The sequence below is a fragment of the Saccoglossus kowalevskii genome, chromosome 6 (genome assembly GCF_978046115.1).
Source record: "Saccoglossus kowalevskii chromosome 6, keSacKowa6.1, whole genome shotgun sequence".
In the NCBI taxonomy this organism is placed as follows: Eukaryota; Metazoa; Hemichordata; class Enteropneusta; family Harrimaniidae; genus Saccoglossus; species Saccoglossus kowalevskii.
Genome location: NC_140646.1, coordinates 36,384,971 through 36,394,971, shown reverse-complemented (window position 1 = coordinate 36,394,971; position 10,001 = coordinate 36,384,971). Strand labels below are relative to the sequence as shown.

The 10,001-nt window shown below is 36.2% G+C and overlaps 1 protein-coding gene across 1 annotated transcript; it reads left to right on the top strand.

Moving 5' to 3' along the window:
- LOC100370368 (gamma-butyrobetaine dioxygenase-like) lies at nucleotides 1-4,778 on the top strand. Its single transcript, XM_002736229.4, has 5 exons — nucleotides 1-529; nucleotides 1,001-1,106; nucleotides 2,174-2,373; nucleotides 2,804-2,970; nucleotides 3,471-4,778. Exons 1-5 carry the CDS (start codon nucleotides 6-8, stop codon nucleotides 3,638-3,640), a joined length of 1,167 nt encoding a protein of 388 aa, XP_002736275.2. The 5' UTR covers nucleotides 1-5; the 3' UTR covers nucleotides 3,641-4,778.
- Nucleotides 4,779-10,001: the final 5,223 nt, after the last annotated feature.

Here is a 10,001-nt window from a genome sequence, read left to right as displayed (position 1 = left end):
GGCCAATGATTGACAGTGTAGAGAAAAGCGAACCGGACAGACAACTGCGAGTGCAATGGAATGACGGCTCGGAATTTTCATATCCCTACGTATGGCTTCGCGACAACTGTCTCTGTCCGTCGTGCTATCACGCACAGGGCAAGCAACGCCTCCTCACAATGGCTGAACTGGATATTGACGTCCAACCATCGACTATATCAATGTCGACTGACCGCAAGGGAGTAACCGTTGACTGGTCCGATGGCCACCAGAGCACCTTTTCAACGGACTGGATGGTACAGCTGCACAAGTCGTCATTTGTCGATGGTGCGAAGGAGAAGACGTCACGGCACGTGTGGGGCTCAGAACTCCAGGGCAATATACCGACATTTGCGTTCGAAGATCTACTAAAAAATGACGCGATTTTATTAGAATGGCTTGAAACATTGCGAGATACTGGTCTGGTAGTGACAAACAAAATGCCCTTGTGCATAGGTCAAGTGAAGCTACTGGGTGATCGCATTGGATATCTACGCCAAACAACCTTTGGGTAATGTTCCATTGTTTGTATTGCACTTTGAACCCTTATCGCAGCACGTCGACCTTATGTGTTACAAATGAACTGTGACCCGGTGACGACTGGTCACAGCAATTTACTATAGTAGATAAGATAATTGGCAAATAACTGACGTTATGCACCATACTCCTTTTGTGAGCTCGAGAGTTGGGAGTAACAGAAATCCCGAGCAGAAAGTGATCTACCACACAAGCCACATATGACTATAACCCCCACCCTTGAACATTAACCCTTTTTCTCGTTTGGTGTTTTCCTAGTGGTTAATAACTTTCAATGCCTGAACCAGACAGTTTCTCAACATATGTCTTCCATCATTGTATAAGTGTCACATTACCACGCCCACAACCTTCGTCAAGAAGAACCGTTCAGGCGCTAGCCTGTCCAATATATTCAACGAAGTGTGCCACCTACATACTCATAAATACTAATCCGTTTTTTTAACAGTTTTGATTTTCCTATAAAGAGTCGTTACGATGACAACCACGTGGCATATAGTGGCAAGGCTCTTCCTCTTCACACCGACTTGCCACATTTCAAGTATACACCGGGGGTAAGCTCAAAATTACACATTATACATACATAAAATTATACATAGCCCGGTAAGCTGTACTCGGAATCACGTCTCGAATTGTCATATATATCGAACATTGAAAAGCGACATTAGAGAAACGTATGTACATAACACAGAGCATCTTGAATTGGTAAGGTAATAAGGCCAAAAAAAAAATTGTTTTGTTGCCCTCAGCGACCGACCGAAAAATATGAAATATCGGGTCGCGTTTTTTTTCATATATCTCGGTTATTTACGATACCCTTTGTTTTCACGAGTTTTTAAAAAAAAATCCGACCGACCGACCCAATTTTCCGACTTGAGGGGAACATAAGTTGTTGTTTTTTGGCCTAATGTTTCAGCTTACTGTCTCCGGAGAGGGGGAGCGGATACCGTGTGAGCGGCCGATGCTGATAGGATCGCTGAAACCTACAAGCGTATTTTTATATTTGAAGCCAACCGTTGAGAACACCTTCCCGACGGGGTCGGGAATGGTCATAGGGGCCTTTGCCCACATCTCTAAAATCTAACACCAGAGGGCGTTTCGGTTCATCGTCTTGTCACACTGGTAGCGTAAAACAAGATTGTCATAAAACACTATATACGGTTTACCGGCCCCGTGTATACTAGAAATAGACAAGTAAATAAGAAAACGACATGCAATGTTTCGACTGTGTTCATGGGAAGTAGGGTCAACACCAATATTATGCGAAATTCTGATATCAGCCTTGCTACGTAGATTATGCAATGGCCATTCTAAAATACCAACTCAGCTTGAGTAAAAACATGCAGAAAGGTAAAAAATATCAGCATCCGATGTAAACAATGAGCGCGTAAATCATACATGAGACAACGTGTGTGATTAGTCAAATTGCACGCGCCCTGGTCGCCTGCGACAATCATCAGTTTGCTTGGCGTCAGAAGTGGAGTTGGAAGAAGTATCGCAATTTTACATATTTTTACGTATTACATATATCACTTGTAAGGCTTTTGATTAGTATTTCTGAATTTACTCATTGCTCAGCCACCAAGTTGTTCATCAATACATCACGTTTGTGTTTTTCTAGACTCTTATGCTGCATTGCGTTAAGCAATGCAGCGGAAAAGGCGGTGAAAGTCATTTCTCAGATGGCTTCAACGCGGCTTATCAACTACGAGATGAAGATCCAGAAGCCTTTGAAGTTCTCTCAAACACACCAATAGATTTCATAGATATTGGATACGACACCTTTCAATTTTACACCAAATATGGCAGGCCTGTTTTCAGGTTAGTTAAAAACTATATTCATTAAAACAACTATTTTAGAAACCTTGCTAAAGATTATTTTGAAATATGCAGAGGTTTTCATGATATCAGATTTTTAGACCTTGCCAAATAAAACGATCTTGTTGTCACTAAGTGCCCTCTGCGAACCCCATACCACGTATCTAAGTGTTTATCATTATAATTTTTTTATATAAATGCTTAACCAATAAGTAACATTTTTTAACGCAAAATGTCTCTGTGACATCAAAATTACGTAAATGTGTGTATGCAGTTCTGTTCAAATATTTGTTTATTTTATTCTTTGATGGTCAATCGTAGATCACATCAGTATTGACCAAACAAATAATGTCTCTTATATCACCTAATCGTTTCAACACTAGATGACAGTCGTTATATGAATGGTGTGTTCATGACAGTTTTCACATTTCAGTTTTGACTACAAGGGAAATTTGGAACGGATACATTATAACAACGGAACACGTGATATGAGACTACGTGTACCACAGGATAAAGTATACAAACTGTACAAAGCCTTGAAAGCATATGATGACATATTAAACAGACCAACTAACAAGATTAGTTATAGAATGGCAGAAGGTAATGTAAACCGTGATAAGGTGAGGTGTGCACTCTACTGGTCGTTGGCGGGTATATTTCACTTGACACTCTTTCTTAGTCAACTTGAGGCTACGTGTCATTTTCAACCCTTTAAAAATATAGATTACACCTTTGTTATATATATATATATATATATATATATATATATATATATATATATATATATATATATATATATATATATATATATATATATATATATTATAATTTGTATTTGTTTATTTTGGAACAAATTCGCAATGAGCTATGTACAGGTTTAGGAAAAATATACTATTAGTTGAAATGTGGCAACAATTTACTTGGGTTCTCGAATGGTTAATTTCATAAAGCAGGCGTGTATATTTTTAATCTTTGATATATGTAATCAGGTATTATAAATAGCTGTTGATAGATAATGCAGTCACTATTTCACTACCCCAGTAATTATGCCCTGCCAATTGATAGGATACAATTCAATTATTTATTTTAATTATTTCCAGGTGACATGGTAACGTTTGATAATCTCCGCGTCTTACATGGACGTGGGGAATTTGAACTTGGTGTATCAGGAGAGCGACACCTGGATTGCGGTTTTGTTGACTGGGATTGCATCAACTCCAAAATACGAGTGCTGAGAGAACAATTGGGAATGTCATTCCATGAATACTGAACCATAGTTAAAGCACTATTATCACGTCGTTTTCGACATAATACTCTAAATTCAAATAATCGCCAAAAATGACGCTTCGATTGTACCATTATACACAGTTTTTATTCAGTCGATCAAACACCAGATTTACAGTCTACGACTTGAACATATTTCGATGTTGTGCTTTATTGAAAGATTGCAATTACTCACCAGATGCATATTTTGTAAAGCACTGTATATACAAAATTATATTGTATTTAATAAATATTAATTAAATTAACTATTAAAAAATAGTGCATATACTGTACCGAGCACTGTACCGATGTGAAGGATCTTAAAACTATAAAGATGTATACACTATCAAATGTTTGACAATTATGCAGTGGTAAAATGTATTCAGAAGACGGTAGATAATCATTTTTGTAGTGCTGTTGACACAATTTCGTTGATGGTGACCTAATTATTGTAAACTAAATAGAACAGTGTCTAAGAGTCATGCGATAGGAGACATCAGGCAGTTAAAAAATCAGATGATATTTAATAACGGAAAAACAAGTTGTGAGAGTGATAAAGATAGACATTAAAATAGTACTAATTAATGATGAAAATCTGTCTACTTGACTGAAACCAGGCATTTTTGCACACATGGAAAGTATGCAATGATTGGACATATTCTACTCATATTCTAAAACCCGTTTGATCCCCACATTGTAACTAACTGAGCGAACACACCACCACCTCCTTCTGAGAGCGACTACCGTTATATTGTTATTTGTAAATGTTGTATAAATATGCTTACCCGTCTTAATATTTGACACCATTTGTTTTACACTATCGTCTTGCAAACAGGATTTTTGTCTCTATACCACAATGTCACTATAAAAAATCAAAAACTAAAAAAAAAACAGTGCTGAATAAATAAGTACATAATTAGCACAAACAAATCTGAAATAACTACAATAGTGACGATGTTAGTGCTACAAAATCCATATAAACCTATAACATTGTACACGTCATGCAGGAAAAACGATAATAAACCAAAAGTGATGGAATTAAAAATCTTCGAAAACTTAACCCTAAAATGCACCAGAAGAATCTTAGGGCGTTTCACCTAAAATTCTGGCCCAATAAAATTGATGTACAAATAAACATTACTGTTCTATGGATAGCCAGCTGTAAATACAATTAACAACTAAGGGGGACTATGGGAGCCACTTTAAATGTCTTAGATAATGACGTCAGTTTGAATTATAGACAATTATTGAAAACTACTTAATATCCCGGCTAATACAAAATATTCAAGTAAGGTATCAAATTGAGAATGGGCCCTGCCTTCGTGGCATATTTTTGATCATTTTTTTACAGACTTTACAACATGGTCTGGAATTCCATTTAGAAATGCAAAAGAGAAACAATGTAAACATATAATGCATATTTGGGTTTACGTGTTTATATTGAACAACTTCCGTTAACTGCACAATATTACTAGCTTAATAAACTATTCGTTGGTACTAGCGATAAGATGAAGTTAGAGATGGCGTTTAATTTTTTTACATTTAAACACCCATTGCGCTAGGTTTATTTTCACTGGATTGAAGTGTTAAACAAGCAACTACTGTAAAAAGATAAGCATTTTCATAATGATTTTAGATCGTAAGCAAGACCAAAAAACTGTTATGGTTGATTGGTTCTATTCCCAACTAATTACCAAACGGTTTTGAGATGTATATCGCATGGTATGTGGCATACTATTTGGCTAGTGTCGCAGAATGTGCTCACTCTTTTCAAAACATCCGACAGAATCTCTTTGGTTCGTCTCCAGGATAGGGGCTTCATGTATATCTCCTTACATTGACTGTGTTGTATTGTGTTGTGTTTGTTCACTTGTTTTTCTAGATTTGTTGTAGGTTCTGATGGTCGGAATTTGTTATTGACGTCGAGTATTGGCATTCTATTTTTGTATGCAAATCGGTAAACTGCAATCTGCTAAATCTGTTGGTAATCATTTTACAGCTTAAATTACATTTCTGTAAATATAGTTTATGATTTATAATTAATTGTATTTCTTTAATTGAAAGGCATTATAGGCAGGTGTTTCCGGTCGCCATGCTTTGTTTACAATAGTACTTTGTCTTTGATACATAAATTAGACATGTTTTTTGTCTGTATACCCGAATCAGTATTACCAATAATATTCAACTCACACATAATTCAATATATCAGCATTTCATTTGCTCTTTTTGTGACATTATCCTGCAACTGTCTAAGGTGACGCCATCTGAGGCAGTCATTATCATCATTTTCGTATTAATCAATATTTTAATAGGATTAATTGACAATTGTTTTTGTATTGTGCACATAATTGTGAACATTTTGCAACCAAAATGGTTAAAAAAAACTTATTTGAATTAATTAGATGATTATCAAGTTGTATATTTCTAAAATATAAATCAAAAGGTAGGACGTATCATACTCCTGCAAAACCATTAGATTATTCTTGCATTGTTTTGTGAACAGTTTGCTACAAAAATGGTAACTCGAAAGTGTTCCTGTGTGAAATACTAGTAAATGCAATATTTTTTACGTTTACTGAACAAATAACATAAAGCGTTGCTGATGCTGCTTTGTAGCATAGATTGATTCAAAACTAATGACAAGCACTGATTCAATCCATTTGACTAAACTGTTTTTGTATACAAAATAACATAAGCTTAAACAGTTATTATTTGTAAAATTTAAAACCTTTTAAACAAAGTACTATTACGATAAATAGACTAAACATTTAAATTTACTATTATTAGATATTCAGGCACATAACAATTGTCGTTGCATTTAGATAACTGTCACAAAGACCCTCAACATATTTGCTGAAACAGATATTCAAAATACACAGATTGATGCCAACAATGTATCAGTCATGCAACTACTTCATTGAAACTCCATTCCAATTGGTGTAAGAGGGCTTCACATTCTTTCCTCTCAACTCTCATACAATGCGTCTGAAATAATTGACACTGTCGATCAAGGCATGATGAAGGACTTGGGATTTGTGAAATAGAGGCCCTGAAAAGACAGATTCAGAAGTCTTGGTACTAGAGAAAGATAAATGTTAAAACCTATCAATGCTGCAATCTCCGTCATAATAAATTATTCCCACTTTCTTTGGGTTCTTTGACAATGAACTGTCATGAGGGTATATGTGAAAATGGGGTTCCCTTTCATTAGATGGGATGGGTGGGTTGCCATATTTGACTGTCCTGGCAATATTTCATTAATCAGGTGAACATTGCTCTCGAGCCAGAAGGAATTAAGCCACATGAATTTGTGCTTAATCCATATCATTCCTTCTGAAAAGGTTAGAAGCTATTTGAACATGAACAGATTAACGTGTTAGCACAACATTTTTGGATACACAATTGCATTGACATGAACTAGACAGGGCTCTTCCCTCTAGTTAGGGAGAAGACTCATTTGAGATTTGCTCATAATAGCCCATCACTAATATGATATTGGACTTGTCAGACTTATGCGTTTATACTAATTAGAAATAACGTCTATTGATTTATAGACGAATCCGAGAAGCAGATGAAATACCCCTTCGCCGTAGGCGGCGCGCTCACGGCCGCCATTACCGGGGGGGGGGGGGGCAGCGTGAATCGATAATCAAGTGGAAATTTTTCGTCAGTGTAATGTTGTTTGGATCAAAATTTTATACCATAATTTTAACTAGTGTTATAGTTTCAATGTTTTATGATCATGGGAGGGTCAGAAAAAAACAGTAAGTTTCTAGGATGCACGAACAGCGATAAAAAACTTTAAAATTGGAAACAAACTACGTGCCAAATTCATTCACCAAAGACACATGTTGAGTGCGAATGCAGGCAACCCCCGGGAGGGGGGTACTTGCAAAAATACTGACAGAGGTGTGTAGCTGGTTGTTTGAAACACCTACCCCTTATCAGAAAGAAATAAACTCAAATTGCCTACCCCTTTTCAGACAAACTGTGGATATTTGACATCCCTTTCCAGACAGTACGCATAAATGGTAAATAGCGAATCAGAGGATCTATATCCGTTTCAGGTTTATTTATTCCGGGAAATGGGGGTGGGTGGTCAGCTATTTTTATTTACCTAGATGGACTCCCGGGGATATAAAAAAGTTGACGACCGAAATGAAGTTACAGAAAGAAAAAATCAGCTTAATTTTCATGATTTTTGGATCACTCAAGCTCTAGAGACAGTCTTTGGAAAATATGGTCCTTTTTTCAGACAGAAATAATGACAAAAAGATACAGACAGAGTAAAATAACATACCCCGTTTCAGACAGAAGTGGTAAATTTGGGACCCCTTTTGGCGGCACATATACATATAGCACTTTAATGTGAGTAACCCCCCTCCCCGGGAGGCAACCTTACCAAATGCACCGGTCTCCAAACGAAAAAAAAAAACAGAGTCTGCCAAGCTTCTGATGAAATGGAAGCAGATTATACAAAAGAAAGAACGATTTATAGCAGTAAAACGAATGTTTAGTAATGGAAACTTCGTCGCATCTAGTGATACAAATGAAAAGCTCCCGTTTCACAAAAATGTAAACAAAGCCAATTTCGCCAATTCACATCGTTTGTGTTGTACTCGTAATAGCAGAATGAGTATTGAAGCATAATGCAACACAGGGAGTATCTTGCGAAAATATGTGGAGGCAGCTTCTAGTTATTCTCGTTTGTTTGTAAACATACTTGTTAATGTAAATGTGATTCGTGATGTTGCATTCAATGAAAGATTTGAAGTAACACTGTGTTGGACCCTTCATGTTCAAGAAGAAATTGATTTCAATATGAAGAATGGAAAAAGGGAAAAATAAATTTATAATTTTCCACGTTTTGAATTTATTTCAATAGTTCCCCAAAAGTGGATCACTTGCAATAATGCAACATTTAGATTTTGATTTCTCATTGTAATTTTGCAAGTCAACTGTTTGATAAAATGCACAGGCTCCTTTGTTTACATTCATATCAAAGCTTGATATAAATAATATGAATGTGAAAAAATGAGTCTGTGCATTTTCACAAACTGGTAGTTTACTTTGTACATGAAATTGGTAGACAGTATTAAATACACCAGTAAAATACATGTACAATGTAAAGCACCATGCTGAGTTCTCATGCTTTCACCGCGTTAAGATCATAAGTTAAGATCATAAATGTATTATTGTAAAGTTGAGTCTATAATTGTGAAATTGGACAAAATCAATGCATTGAAGTTTGTGCTAAATGTTCACTAGAGCAGTCGTACTGGTACCTTCAGGGCTTGTTAACGAGATGCACAACAGCATCTCAGCGCACGTGCATTGATGTTGCCAAATTTTACCCTTCAATTTAAGTGACAGAGTGCTTTAACATGCCTTCCTTGATCAAAGCAGCCTTTGTGTTTACCAAATTAGTTAATTTGTTACTACAAGTAAACTTTGAATAGTTCTCACAGTTTTTTATCATTTTTGTTTATTTATTTCTTATTAATGGAAATAATAACATGTTGAGTTGCATGCTGAGTCAGTGTTTATAATTACTGTACATGATGTCAAGACCTTGCCCCTTAATGTATTTTTCAGGGCTCAGATTGAAACTTTTGTATAGCGGGTTTTAACTAATTTATCACAAGTTATCAACATGGTGTGCTTTTATATTTCAGCGCATGGTAAATCTAGTGAAACATCAGCAATCGCATAGTCATTAGGACCCCAAACAAGAAACTTGCACCTTGTTCTTCCTGAGCAAAACATTGCAATTTCCACCTGGGTATAGTAAATACTGGCTGCGGTTGTTGCTGCATTACCTGTGAAGCGTGGGTGAACATGGTTGCGAATCCATTTTGCGGGATCGGTGTTCAGTTTCTTTAGGACGCTTGCAGCTGCACTACTTGTGATACGTAGCTTTCTCTGAGATGTCCAAAGGGCAGAGTTTCAGTTTTTATTTATTTTTTCTACATCAGCATTTATTATTAACATTCAAATGCCTAAATATTTTGAATAGTTATGAAATTGCTTGTGCTTCCATGTTATTTTACGAGTGTTCATCAGTGTAGTTACAATGATCTGCTTGGCGATCAATGCCCATCATTTCCTACAAAGAATGACTGTCCACTAACCCTAGTAAGTCTCTACAACAAAAAATAAATAGTACCATATGAACAACCTACGATTCTGTACACCGACCGTGTTGGTAGGGGACTGCCCAGTTACTAACGAGAATAATTCTCCTACGTCTGTTCTCCATTGATCGTTTTGGAAAACAGCTTAACTCTGTACGTGCAAGTAGCGATTTGGACACACACAAACGAAACAAAATCGTGTTTTACAACAATTTCTACACAAAGTCTGAATTT

What these genes read in the sequence shown, in the direction of transcription:
- LOC100370368 (XM_002736229.4), top strand. Translation starts at nt 6, where the DNA reads ATGATTGACAGTGTAGAGAAAAGCGAACCGGACAGACAACTGCGAGTG. An exon ending in CTACGCCAAACAACCTTTGG is followed by an intron (nt 530 to 1,000) that starts GTAATGTTCCAT and finishes TTTTTTTAACAG; the next exon opens with TTTTGATTTTCCTATAAAGA. An exon ending in ATTTCAAGTATACACCGGGG is followed by an intron (nt 1,107 to 2,173) that starts GTAAGCTCAAAA and finishes GTGTTTTTCTAG; the next exon opens with ACTCTTATGCTGCATTGCGT.